This window comes from Manacus vitellinus, unplaced genomic scaffold (assembly GCF_001715985.3).
Source record: "Manacus vitellinus isolate BGI_N305 unplaced genomic scaffold, ASM171598v3 scaffold_6_pilon, whole genome shotgun sequence".
NCBI classification, from domain to species: Eukaryota; Metazoa; Chordata; class Aves; order Passeriformes; family Pipridae; genus Manacus; species Manacus vitellinus.
This window is the reverse complement of record NW_021940750.1, coordinates 12,993,612-13,008,933: the sequence shown is the minus strand read 5'-3', so window position 1 is coordinate 13,008,933 and position 15,322 is coordinate 12,993,612. Positions and strand designations below refer to the sequence as shown.

At 33.3% G+C, this 15,322-nt stretch overlaps 1 protein-coding gene across 3 annotated transcripts in view; it reads right to left on the bottom strand.

Moving 5' to 3' along the window:
- DPH6 (diphthamine biosynthesis 6) overlaps nt 1-15,322 on the bottom strand; it is a 196,475-nt gene that overhangs the window by 131,055 nt on the left and 50,098 nt on the right. For all 3 annotated transcript variants that reach the window (XM_018083012.2, XM_018083013.1, XM_018083014.1), the window contains exons 6-8: nt 12,805-12,866; nt 6,451-6,545; nt 2,648-2,735 (exon numbers count right to left, since the gene is read on the bottom strand). In XM_018083012.2, the coding sequence (XP_017938501.2) occupies nt 2,648-2,735; nt 6,451-6,545; nt 12,805-12,866 (245 nt within the window). The remainder of the gene's footprint in view (nt 1-2,647; nt 2,736-6,450; nt 6,546-12,804; nt 12,867-15,322) is intronic.

Sequence of the window (15,322 nt, the reverse complement as noted above, 5' to 3'; positions counted from 1 at the left end):
AATATATAAAATCCCTATAAAAAGTATTTACCAAATTTTTAATAATATTTTATTAATAAAATCTTATATTTATTTATCTCTTTAGCCTTTTCTGTATCACTGTTTAAAAAAGAAAAGAGGGTGTGTTAAAAAAAGCTTCAATTATTATGCAAAAACACATCTTGAAGTTGCACAGTAATGTATTAAACCAGAACAGTGAGTAAAATGTTATGTTCCCCTAGGCACAAGGGCTCATTTTGCTGCCAGAAACAATTTAAAACAAATTTCTAGGCAGGCTTTGTAGTTAAACATGAAGAGATTTAGTTAAAGAAAATGCATTATAGAGGAGGAAAGACAGCAGAGACTAAGATTACACTAGCTATAATTGCATAATGATTTTAAAAGTAAATTCAAAGAATGTAAAATTAACAACTGTGGCACATAACAATGATAAAAATTAATATACAATACAGTTAAAAATATGTATACCTCATAGCTGAAATGATAACAGAACTGATGTCATAATACTTATCAGAATTACACTTTACTGTGGAGTCTATTAATGTTTTCTTCAAAGTGCTTACACAAGTGACTACTTTTACATATTGTTCATAAAGGTGCATTTTCTTTTTGCTTAATTTTCAGCAATCCTTTGAAAGCCTGAAACTAAAATTAGTTCTCCTTCTAAAGCAGTTTTCCCCTGCAGTACTTTGTTATTGTAAGATTGGATTTCAAGTGCTGAATTACTAACTGATAGTTAAAATTTTCTGTAGGGCTGGTTAGCACCAAATAGTGACAAAAAGTACAGTACTACAGGCATATCAATCTTGAAGGTATGCATTTATCATTATGCAGTTAAATGATGTTAACAGTCATACTCTGAAAGACTTACTAGTTCTCCATACTCATAACTTCTCAGAAATTTAGCTTATTTTATCATGACATAAAATAATCTATGGTCAAAAGATTCTAATGCTTTTCCCTATGAGACAACCACTGCAGAAATTAGACTATTTTTCTTTTAACTCTACAATACATAAGTTTATATACCAAAGTCCAGGGCAAGCCTCTGCAAACCTTACCCCTTAGAAAGTGTGACAGCTTTGTCTACAATGAATTGGAAATATGATTTACAACAACAATGCCTGAAAGGGTGAGGTTTCAACCAAATCTAAAACATCTACATAAGAGAGGGAAAAGAACTACTGAACAGACGTAAGGAAAATCTTGATTCTTATATAAAATGTTGTGCATTTTAATATGATTTTTTTCCTGATTTATGTAAAGCTTTGTGGTTTTCATTTTCCCTAGCCTGTCACATTGTAGTGATGTAAGGTGCATTTTAGCATCAAGTCTGCCATAAGCAATAAAGTCAGTGCCCTCAAAGAAATATTAATATATTATCACTCTTCCCCACCATGCCCCATTCCCAAATTTTCCTTTATTCAGCTTATTTGGTTTTGCTTCACATAGTTAACTTTTCAGTCACCCACACAAATATTTAATGTTTTAGTTTTGAAAGAAATACCAAACTAGAAACTGACAGGATGAAATACAATTTACTTTCCAAGGCAAGAATGAGGCCATCATGGAAGAAAAACATAGAGGCATTTTACCTGTTTGGAAAAATAAAATTAAAAACAAAAAAGGGAGGGGGAAGAGGGGAAGGCATGATCTATTGAAAGACATTCAGGAAATGTAGTTGCTTAAGAGACATGAAATGTGAAATATCAATATAATAACACTCTATAACAATCTCTGCACCTAGATCATCAAAGTACAGAAAAACATAGGAAGAGCTATAAAAAGGTGACTGCAACAGTAGAAGACAGATCATGAGGCACTCTCTTCAACAAAATATTAAAACTTATAGAGATTCAGGAGGAAAAAAAAATAATTTTCCCTATAAAATAATAAAAAGAAAAACAGAAAAGCAATGACAAATACTAAGAAAATAAATTCTGGTTTGACCTTAGTTCTGTTCATATGAAAGTCTGCAACCTTTAAACCACCAGAATTCCTATTCCTGTTTTGTTGTTTCTATAGAATCCTAAACTAAGAGAACTAATCCCAGTGAACTAATGGTTCCTTTAAATTTTTTGACCAAGATGATCTCCTCTACATGATCGTAAGTCATTCGTTAGATGTATCTTTCATACAGAAAAACTAAAATTCAGTATGTTCAAACCCCAAGCTTTTGAAGGTTAGTGAGGTTTTAAATCTTCCACTTTACATCAGAAACATCAAGAAGAGATGCCAACTCACAGCAAATCAACACTGTTCATACAGTTTCCTAATATAGTTGTGTTCTACAGTGTAGCTACCTGTACAACACAGGTTACACACGTGCTTGACTGAACCATGCTGGCTGAGCACCTTGAAGCTTCAAGATGAAAAATGCCACACAAATATACTACCTATATACTATACTTCCTTGTGTCAAATACACTCACTTGACACAAGGAAGCACTTATGTTCTTTCTTTCCTTATGGTAAGTTCTGAAATTCAATGAAATATGTACACTGTTATTTGAAATTATGTACATTGTTATTTGAAATTACACCCACATGAGAATATGTAGCTTCATTCCAAATTGTGACAAAGCAACAGAAAAATAGAAAGTATGCATATATCTTTAAAGGAAGATAACATTTTCAAACTACTTGCCTTATTCTCCAGGTGTGATTTTAGAAAATGAAGGTAGCCAACAGGTGCAAATGCATCAGCAGAATGCACGATCACCTTGGCTGAATCTCTGAAATACAAAATGTTTTTCATCAAATATTAGTATATAATTTTATACACAGACAATACTTAGCCTCTGTATAACACAAACTCCAAGGTAACTAATTGAAAATCTATTAATTTCTTACCTGTGTTTCCATATAAATTAAGAAAAAGTAGTTTGGTATATAAAATCATATTGTCAAACATACACATTTTTTTAAAGAATTTTCAATTTTCAAAAGGAATAAACTATACTTCCTGTGTCAACTGGCACTGGCAGGATGCACGAACAACCACAAAACCACAGCTGAAAAGCAAAGTGTAAGTTTGCTTTCATTACCTCTCCAACTGGGGTCCCCAAAGCAGCATTCAAGCAGAGGCACAAAAGCAGGGACACGGGCACTGCAGGGTCTCAGTCCTTGATAGAGGATCACCAAACCTGCTGGCTTTGCCTGTACTTCAGAGATTTGCACAGGCATAATATTCTGCTTTGATCTTTCCCACAGCAGGGCAGGAATCTCAAGCACGATTTTTTGCTTGATAGGGTGCCCCTAAGTTTATCACAGGCCTATGTATCTAAACACATATGTTCTACTCATCCAACATACAAGGTCAAACAACAATTAGTATGATACATGTATTTTTTGACACTCCAACTGCAAGCCACTTGAGTGTGTTTACAATTCTGCTCATCAATCTTCCCTTATTTTTCCCACACTTTCAGACCAATACTGAGAGAATCAGTTAGCTGTAGTCTATGGAAGCATAAATTACATTATGTTTTAGATCCCAGAGACTAATATGTAAAGCAATCTTTTAATTTCACCAACAGATCTTTTTAGAAGTCCATTGTTTTATGTTCCAGGGATTAGTTTTTGAAGTATTAACAACACAGAATATTTCACACTGAGAAACTGACTGATTCAATCATCTCGCATCTGATATTGAAGACTACTAGACACAACTTTTTAATGCCAAATTTGTTGGTAACAATGATAAACTTCCTCTGTGCTGATTCAAATTAGTTAGTTTTAGTTTTCATTTTTACAGACACAATCTGTCACACTGATTCACAAGAGGCAGTATCTGTTATATCCATCTGCATGATTTTACTACTTAAGAAAAAGGTAGCTCTAGGAAACAAACATCAGAAGGTGAGAAATGCAAAGAAAACACTAAAGAAACTCAAGCGCAGTACAAGAAAATCCCCAAATCATTGTAAATAAGGACTAAGAACACATAACTTTCTTGAAACCACAGTGCCCTTCATACCTTCACAGTGTTCAACAAGATCATATAGATAGATTTCTAGTAATGCTACATAAAACCCAGGCAAACTCAAACCAGTTGAAGTCTCAGCCAGATCCCAGTGTCTTAATAAAAGAGTAAAATTAACAGAAATAGCTGTTCAAGAAAATGTATTTTGAGATTTAAAATAACAAAATATTGCACAATAATTATAAATACCTTTCACATAAGAAGGTCCACTTCCCTTTAAGCAAACTTTTAAAGTATTATGATAAATATGCCTCAGCTTCATTCTTCAGAGTAATTAGCAAGATTTTTTATGATTAAAATATTGTTTATATTTAATATATGAACATAAGATACCTTTAGATAGTTCCTTAAGATTAAAAACATTTTTTTCAAATGACCACGATGTCTTCTAACAAAAATCAGTAGAAAATGACTTTGGAAATCTTTAGTAACAGGAATATATCATTAAAAATACAAAAAACAGACACCAAAACTCCAGTGGTACCTCATACCAGGGTATCCTCCGTGTCTGAGTACGTTCTCAATAAACATTTTCTGCTTGTTATTCAAGTCCAATATAGGGGAAATTTAGTACTTTTCAGTGATGCATTTACTACTTAAAACTAATTAACAGAAAAGCTGATATCAGAACAACAAAAATTAGCTATTAACTGTATGTGCCTGTTGAATTTAAAGAATGCCTAGTAAATGTGGAAAAAAAATATTTAACTTCAAAGTAAAAGAAGCAGTCCTACTTGCATCCTGCATGTCCCAGTTCACCAGTACAGCAGAGCAGATGTATACCTGAATCATGGATATCTAAACATTTGGAAACTATACTAGCAGAGTTAACAGGATAACAAAGTCTGTTTAGATTCAGTGTATACAAAAAGCAAGAATGGATAGTAGAAAATAACTAAACTTGTAACTTATTTAATGACAAAGGAACTACAAAATATTTTTCTTAACATGTTCATAAAGTAATAGATTTCATGTGCATGGCCCCTCAAAGGACATGTCTTTATTACATGAATAATGTTAGAGCTAAGCAGGACTAATGAAGCCAGAGACACACAATGCCAGTGTAGCTATTCAGTTTCCATTATGGAAATGTATATTTAGAAATAGTCGAGGAACTGTTATCAGTCCACTGCGCCATATATTTATTATTAAATACTCACCGATTTATATATTTGGGTTTTATGTATTTTTTGTGAATTTATTGTTAACTTTTATTATTATTTGGAGTATCACCACGAGAAATAAAACCAACTCAGTCAGACCACCTCTGTTTTAGCTTTTCCTAGTTACTTGAACTGTCTTTAAACCACTCATAGCGTCAAATACATTTAAAATATATTATAGTACATTCCTATTTAAACTGCCCTTTGGTTGATCTCAAATGAAGGGTACAGTCAACCAGTATTTCAGCAATATCTGCCAACACTTTTACCAATTTGTCTATTGATCTCCTCCCAAATGCCATGCAATGAAACAGAGCTAACTGTTCTTTGTTCTCTATTGCTTACACAGACAGATCCCAGTCTTACACTGAAGTGAAACAAATAGACCTTCACCATGAAAGCCTTAATCGTGTCTATATGCTCCATAATCTTGACCCTCACTAAGACAACTGAGAATCAATCACCAATACATGATTAATAGTCTGTTTACTTATTAAGAAAAGAAACAGCAGCCAAAGTTTCTCACTTGAAGCAAAGAGGCTTAGCTACTTAACAGGCTAATAAGAAACAAGACACAAAGAGAGGGTAATCAGACATTGGAATGGGCTGCCCAGGGAAGTAGTGGATTCTCCGTCCCTGGAGGCTTTTAAGATAAGACTGGATGTGGCAACTGCAGCGGTAGTGGATCAAGGGTTGGACTTGATGATGGTTGGTCCCTTCCAACCAGCTGATTCTGTGATTCTATGATTCTATGATTTTCCATATTTCACTACACAGATTTTAGTAAATTATGTCAAAGGAATTGAGATGGACTCATGGGAAGTTTGTATTTAAAATATCCTGTAGTAATTGAAGAAAAATGTTTATCACTATCATTCTAAGCCACTAAACTCACACACACACACACATACACACACAATTAATGGGACCCACAGGCTACTGATGTGGCAGTTTATCAAATTTAGCTGTAATGAAAGATAAATATTACAGACAATTTACACTTCTTGAAAGGATAAAAGTGTCAGTGTGTAGGTATCAGTTTTACTGCAGGCCACAATCAGCAAGTAAATGAAAGAGCAAATGTCTAAAAGTTTATAGACCTCTTTGAAGGTCTCATCTTGTCAAGTATTGATTTAGGTTTTCAGAGGACTTTGCCAGGGTTAAACAAAGCGTGTGTGAACTTAGAGAACATATTTTACCACTGCCAATGCCATGATTTACCTCTTACCACCTCTAGTTGTCTCAAGATAAACTTTTGATATGTTACTTTAATATAAGGAAATAGAAGAAACTGTTCCTTACACAACTATTTTCTTCTTAAATAAAGGGCAGTCCAGAGTGAATGTTTCATATTCTCCACCTTCTCCACAAACATGGACTCCATATTTCTCAGAGAGCTAGCACAGAAGGGAAATTAAAACACACAAGTATTACATTAAAGCAGTCTATTAAACATATAGAGCTAAAAATGTCAAAACCAGCAGGGTATACACTATTTGTTGGCTGAGGTTAAACCACAACATGTACTTTCTAAAGAACTACTCATTACATGGCTGAAAAAACCCAAACATCAAACAGCAGGTTCTTGATTTCTTTGTATGCTTATTACAGTGATCTAAAAATTACCAATGTGTTATAGTTTAAGTAGAACTGGCACTGTAACATTCAGATAAACAAATTAATTCCTAGGTCATCTTCCTCAGTGGCCATATTCAGATTCTCATATTTGTCTAACTCTCTTTAGCATAGCTAGTTCACCTCTACAAGAAACTTGTACTGTGAAATCAACACAAGAAATAGCACTTCACACAGAAGCATACAGTGAAGACATCTTTTGACAACAGATTGAACAACTGCATTCTATATTTTGATAAATACTCATTCCTTCAAAAAAATTCTAACAAATAGAACCAATGAGCATTTTCTAAGTCAAAAGCAAAAAGCTAAAGCAAGATCTAAAGGGGAAAAAACTTGTTTCCATTATAAATTGTACTGGATATACTTTCCAAATCAACATATATTTATGAATATTCTTGAAGTACTGGATATCCCAGTACCCAGCACCTTGTACCACGCCTGAGCATAGGGAAGCCCCCTCTTTGTCTGCAGGAGAAATCCATCTTTCCAGCACCAGATTATATCACCTTGTTAAGCATCACAGCAGTAGCTGCTTCAAGCCAAGTCCCATCCCAAGTACGAACATTCTGCTTTAAGTAGCTCATGAGAAGCTGAACTGCAGTCTTCAACTCCATTGCAAACACCAATGTTAGTATTGGTAATATTTATTTAACTCTTTTATGCATTTCCTTAAAGGAGTAGAAGCCCCCCCATGATGCTTCTGCAGTTGAAGTAGCAATGCAGTTCTCCACAACATGTCGAAGAGGGTTAGAAAAACTCTGTCTGGAGGCGAGAAAATAATTCCAAATCTGTTGCTTGTTACCTTTTAGGTAAACATGAGACTGGGTTATTTACAGTATACATTGTAGGTTCCATGTTTTAAATGGTTACCAGAATATTTGTGTAGCAAGTTTATTTGATATATTCAAATGATACCATATTTTTATTAGTGAAGCTGAATGCACAGTTTGTGTTATTTTACAGTTCTCTTTCAAAGTTTTTTTTTTTTATTTTAAAACTTCAAAGAATGTTTATAATTTTAGTTACTTACACCAAAGGCCTAAAAACTCTTTAGCCTTTAAATTGAAAAAAAGGAAAACGCTCTGATAAAACAATACCTTGGTAATGCTCTATGTGAATATTTAGTTTGGTGGTGTAAAATCTAAATCTCTTTTGGAACATGTATTAAAATTTTTTCCAATGTCTTGTTGAGAGTTATTTTTCATTTTTCCTTTCCCATTTTCTTTCAAAGAAAAGGAGCAAAAGAAAACCTTTAATCAAGTGCTCATTAAAAAATTATACTCCTGACATAAAAGACAACTCCATCTGTCAACAATGGCAACAAGGTTTGTATAGGACAAATACATCAAGAATAATTAATGTTGATGCAACAAGAATGGACAACCTACAAAACAGTTAGTCAAAACCTTTTATTCTTACTCTTGTTGCAAAAAAACCTTAAGAAAACTATGTAAAAAATGAAAGAGAGAAGACCAGGAAAGATCTTTCTAAATGTAATCTTTCCACGGTGAATACTAGGAATGACCATTTTACTGCTTGTTAACATTCGTGTCTAGAATAAGTATTGGCAAATTAACATCGAGTACTCAAAAGATGTGATACTATTTCCTATCTTTGTTGTGAGAAATCCTCATTTTCAATGTCACTGGTTTCAGCGTCGTTCTTGACACCAATTATAAAAGGTGCTAAAGGATTTTCAGTTCCCACAAATGTCAACAGGAACAGAGCTCATAGAACAGATTCTTAATGTTCATTTAACAAAGTCAGCAATATTTTTAAAATGTCATCAATGACATCAGAACTGTGCCTTTTAGTAATTTAGAATATTAACATTTTTTTGAAGACAGATTATTTTGTTTTGCAAATTGGATGCTATATTCATAACAATACGACAGTTTGGACTCTAATATAAATTTTATGATTGCTAAATCTGCCTTCTTGTTCAGATGAGCCAGAAAACTGCAATTTTACAAATTACACTTAACTAATTGCAAGTAATGCAAGTCTAATTCAGAATCCAAAAGAAGTATATGAAGAAAACATCTTGCAGACTACACAAAACTTATCTTAAGTACTGAATGAGACACAACGTATATAAATGACTAGACCAAACATTACCCAAAGAACAGCCTAGTCCTATCTTGGGAAGAAAACACAGTGATTAACTGATTTTCTCACTTAACATCAGTAATCAAAGATAAATATATGAAGTGATTCCTTTTTTAAATGAACACTTTCTTCCTAGACAGAAATTGTAATACTTAGTAAATTCTTGTAACTACAGAAATGCTCTTTATATCAAGATATTCTCATCAACTTCTGAGGCAAGCATATAAACAAACGTTTTCCTATTGTCTATTAGCAGAGCTAGAAGTATGGACAAATATAACCATAATGTCCATTTACCATTCTGTTAATGAATTCTAAGGAGAGTGGAAGCACCCTCTGAGATTTCGCAAGTTGCCAGAAAATTCTTTAGCTTAAAAAGCTAAGACTCCTATTACAGAGGAAACATTGGGACATGAAAGCAACTTAATAATTTAGAAATTATCTAGCAACCACTCCTCAATAATTAATCAAAGACCTATAATTTAGAAAAAAGTTACAGTTCAAAAACTCTCCTTTCCGCAATGCCCATGTCCTGAGCCAGTAAAATTCACTCCTGCTAAAAGTATGTGGTAGACCATCATGGTGCTCGTAAGTTCAACATCCTGTATGTAGTAGAAAAATGTTTGCAAAAAGTTTTTCCCACTCATTAGTCATCCATTTATCTGCTACTACAGCAGCAAAATACCTCACCTCTATGTCAGTAATTATTATAATTTCTACTGTACACATAAACTAATGTAAATAAGAAGACTGAAAATTTAGGTGATAATATATATTTTTGAACTTGTGGGTTGCGGATTTATTTGTTTGTTGGGGTTATTTTTTCCAATTAACATTAACATGCCTCTTATAATGCCTCAACTACAGATTTTTTTTTCTAAAAATAAAACTATAACTATTACTTCATGTTTATTTGTTATGTATCCAAAAGACAAACTGTAACAGGCATATTATAGTAATACAAGTCAACTCTGGTCTCACTGCCTGTTCCTTAAGGTAAACTTTTAGTACAATTAAAAACAACAACAACAAAAAGTTAAGTTCTATTTCCTGATATGTAGTGCCAGAGAGGTTGAACTTTGTGAACACATGCCAAAAGTAAAAGATATTCCCTACAAATCCAAAATCTATTTACTGTTGTATCAATAACAGATAAAACCTGCAAATATGGGTTTTGAGATTAAGCCACGACAGTAATAATTTCAGTGAAACCAAGTAAGTAAGAATCACTTCAACTGAGCCATCAAACACCAAGGAGAATACATTTAATTCACAAAAACTACCAGGTAGCTTTGGATTTCATAGTTTATTATTTTCTTTTTAAAATTAAGGATGGTGACATCAAATGCAGAAGAATACTTCTTATTAGCACAACTAAAATTGCAATACTTGCTGCTACAGTTTTAAAGAAAGTCAAGACTGCTGATTCAACTGAGGTGAGTAGCTATCCATCTGAACCCCACTGAAGTTGCAACTTGAATTTTGGTAACAGAAGCTTTCTGTGAATGCAGGGACAGTACTTTCCTCCTTTTGGCTTACATAACTTGTCCCACATAAGTATTAATTTATCCAAATGTGACTGACCAGTATGGAATTGATATTACAGTAATGTTGATGCTTCTGTTCAACCTATTCCACAATAAGTTGTTCATTGTTTCATGATTATCAAATTTTATATTTCCATAACTGTCATTTAATAAGATTTTAAAGAAAGAGAGCTCTGAGAAACAGAAACTTTGCTTTAGTGACATGCAGCAACAAACTAGGGGAGGAGCATGTAAATATTCTTAAACTATATATTATTTACATGGGACTCCAAAGATCTTCCAAGATCTTCGTGACTCTAAAGATCTTCCATTTCTGGGAATTTATCAATCAGTGGTCACTTCTACAGTGCCCACAGAACGTGACTTCACAAGTCAGTACAACTGCTTTTCCACAGCAACAGAAAAGCACTACACAGCATCTCAGTGTCAGAGTCAGCCTATGACACAAATGTGAATTGCAACCAAGTCTGAAGTGCACCATGTTCATGCAGTGCACTGCCAACTTAGCAGTCAGGCTGCTGGAACCAGTCTAACCATTATCATGAGTGGTGAACTGAAACTTGTGGTCTCTGGTTCTTACTGGCTCATTAGCTGAGACAAACAGCTATGCTAATACAGCTTCCAAAACCAGCTCAGTGTTCAATTAGATTACATTACCTAATCCAAAAGTTCAGTGATGCTTGAAGTAGTGAACTCATTCCCTCTTCCTTCCTTTTCCTGTAGAAATCCAATCTATACTTTCCAGGATAAATCCAATCTATACTTTCCAGGATAAATCCACTCTCTCTTCTAACTATTCTTGTATCTTACAGATATATCTAGATTTAGCAATTATTTACTGGTTTAAGTGTAACTTTTTTATCACTCCTTGAAATAAAATGTCTGCTGCTGGCAAAATATCAAAAATTTTATATATATTTAAAGTACACTTATTTTTGTGTACTCCTACTGTATGTCTCTGCCTCTGTTTTTTCACCTGTACTACAAGGAAGATATTTAATTCCCTACTTTCCTTCCTTCCCTTATTCTGGAGTAGGAGAAAACATCTTTCCTTCCTACTCCCTGGTATTCTTGAATTTTTGCTGTAGTTGAGATGATCTAAAGAACTAAGTGAAGAAAGACTCACAAAAAATAGATAAAGAATGGACTCTTTATATCAAACACTTTACATAGTGGAGGGGAGGGGAAGATTTCTGGCCAGATCCTCCACCTCTGAAGCAATAAACCTCTAGCTAAGAACAGACCAACATAATCTCTTCAAGTAAGGTTATTTGAATGTTATGGACCTTAATTCTTCCTCTTCAGCTTGCCAAGCATCAATTATCTATCTTCTTCTCTCCAGCCATGCAAATAACTAAAAAAATGGAGTTAAACTCAAGATATAATTGCTGTGTAACTCCACTGTCTTTCAGTAGCAAAATCTGGTTACTTTCTCTTTCTCTTCTGCAAATTTGCCATGCCCTTAAGTGTTCCAGAAAAATAACTTATGAAGTCAGGCTGAATGGTAACCATCCAGATTAACAATGAAAAGTATTATTGGAAGATCATTTTGTGGAAATTTAGACAGCCTACACTGATGAAGCTACATTAAGACTCTCTTAATAGCCAAACAAGAAAATAGTTGTGGGTTTTTAACAGGCTCATGGACAAGGAATTCTGGTAAACTGGCATTCTTACAAATAATATGTAAAAACATGCTTTCAGAACTTTTATTCTTAAACTTTACATAGCTTGATGTTTGATGCTTCTACATCAAACTCAAAGAAGACTCAAGTACAAAATCTGGTCTTTTTCCTTTTCCCTAGTTAAATTATTTTTCTTTAAATGAGTCTATTAGCTCTGCCTACAAGCATTTTCCTGCTTTTTGGGCCACATAACCCTTTGCACACAATTAAGCACATCCTCAGGAATAAACCTCCTATTTAGTTTTTGAAAGGCCCTACTTTATGCAGTCTGATTATGTAAATGGTAGGAAACCTCCAGATAGGGATATCTTTGGGGATGTTCTTTATTACCTGTGATTTTACCACTACCATTTCTTGCTGTGAAAATCTCCAACTCGCTTGCAACTATTTAGCTTTATCATATTGACATACAAGTTAGTGTTACTGCAATATTGAGGTTCCTTGCCTACAGTTTGTTTTAAAGATGTTGAGATCATTTGTGAACTATGTTAAGAAATAATATTTTTCATATTGAAAGTGCATATCAGAGGCTTATATTCTAACTACAAAGATAAGCTTTGGGTTAGCACCTAATTTCTGAAAGTAAATTTTTATTAGGTTAATTTTAAAGAATTTCTGCCTGTGTTACTTTTTAATTGCAACTTTACCTGTATGAGTATCCTTTAAGTAATACTCACCTCTAAAAGAAGAGGCTCCATTTGATCTAGAGTTTTTCCTAGATGCTTATCTGGATCCAAACCTGCAAAAAACCCCAAAAGAGTAAAAATATTGCTTATGAAAAACTGTTATGACGTCAAGAAAGGGTTTTTTTTTTTTTTTTAAAATATAGGACGTCTCCCTTAGAAACCCCACAGTATCTAAAATAATTTCTATCCTAAAGAAAACACATTTAGTCAGAACTTTCTCTTATCCCCTCTGGGCAACAAGTTTCCATCTTTGTGGAAAAATAAAGCCCACTACCACTTCATGTCAACTGCAAAAGCTATTGTTTTCCTTTCTTAGAAATTTCACTAACCATTGAAGTAAACACACAGGTCCATGGTAATAGCAATATTATACAGATATTATCTCTTTGAGCCAGAAGTTACTTTTGTAGATATCTACTAAATTCAAATACAAGTTAATTTTTTTTATAGTTCCTGCAACTGAAAGGGACACAGAGTAATTTCCATATTTTTCTGCCAAATCACATTCTCTGTGTGTATTACCCACATACAAATATTTAAGATTAAAAAGTATGGAGATACAAAGAAAACTCAGACTAACAGAATGTTTTGAATGTTGCACCTTTTGATCCACCACAAAATATTTTGTATGATGCCTACATTTTGATTTATTTTTCTTTGTAAGAATGTAAGCCCTATTAACATTTGATAGTTACTCTAACTTGCTCCTCTGCATTCCTATTTCAGCTTTCTGACTTTTTGAGTTTGGTCAACTCATGGCAGTTAATGGTCACTTCTCAGGGATAAATCAAATAATTGGCAGAAATCAGTAGTGTGATGAAAAACATCCAGGAACAACTGTTTCAAGAGCTGACATCTTCCACCAAATAAGTATGCTAGTTGGATTTGACACTAAGTGGTCAAAAAGTCGTACCATATGAACTAAATGAGAAAAAACAAAATGATAACTTCTGAAAGTGAGGGAACACTGGAAAATTTTCAGTTATTACATTTTTACTACTCTTAGTTATCGTGGTTTGTACTTTTCTCTGGTAGTGATAGCAACACTTGCCCATTTCTTCCTACTCAACTGCTTTATACAATAATAGGTATCATTAAAGAGCTGCCACCAGAATGACTCAATTCAGAAGCAATTTATGAAGTATGCACCTTGCAAAGCACTTTAGATCATTGATGATGAAAGCTGTTCCATAAATGTTCAGTACACTATTATATAAAGGCATTGGTGAGCTAAAATAGCTGATATGTCTTAATTTTTACAATCACGATCTTGGTATATTTAAATTCCAGTGAAACTAAAACAAGTTAAGAGTGAATGAGATTTCAAAACACTAGGAAAGTTTTTAAATATTTCATTAATGCACATTAAAAATTCCCTTACTATCTAGGGGAATGCTTTTAGAACTGCTTAATAATTAAAGTCAAAGAAGACTGAGGGTTTTTTCCCCCCTCTATTCCTTTTTCATATTGGTTTATTGCTTTTTATTAACAGACTAAAATGTGTGTGCTAGATATACAATAATAATAATAATAATTTATTCTTGTGGAAATAATTTTGAAATATATTCATTCAATTTCAATAGTCCAAATGATTCTAGTGATCTCTTCCAATTTACACCAGCTTAGCATTATGTCTTTGATTGTAATGGGATAGGCCAAATAAGCAATTTGTCTTAAAATAAACAAATGAGTACCATATTATAGTACTTATTTCACACATTTAACATAATTACTTTTCTAATATAAGTAATGCCCCTCTCCTTGATAAAATCAAGTTGACTTCCTTAAAATTTAAACCAAGGTTTACAAGCATGTGAGAAGGGAAAAATTTGTCAGAACCAGACACACTAATACATTATTTCTTTCACAAAGTTCTCTTTGATATCACAGGTATACCTACTGTTCTGTCTCCTAATGAACACAAAACAATAATTCAAAAGAAACTATGATATAAATAGTTTACAAAATACAAAGAAATTGTCTGTGTATACACTAAAAAACTCCTTAGTAATATCTCACACTTAAATGAAAATCTGTGGAAGTACAATGTACCCTTTCTGTTTCTCAGCAGAACTCTACTTCTGTACAGCTTGTCTTTCTTCTGAAAAATATTATTTCAGTTTTCAATAGGTGTGTATTATGATTGAATAGAGATTGCCTTACCTGGTAAAGGCATCAAGAACTAATGTAACCTGTAATTTGCAGAACCAGTAATCCACATCTCAAACCTCTAACAGTATGCATGCACAGATACAGCTGTACATCTGCTGCTACAATTAGTATAATGAAGTATCTAGAACCATACCTACAAAACTGTTATTATAAATCCATAGTTCTATTTGGTATGTTTTTTCTTTAAACAAAGGAGTAGATTGATTCAGATTCCTGAAATGGCTGAGACTAAAGAGAAAAACAATGTATTGTAAATTCTTAGTACTACAACCTCCAAATTTTTCCTCAGTATAACTGCATGTGAAGTAAGCTGGAAGGGTGGTTAAACAAACAACAA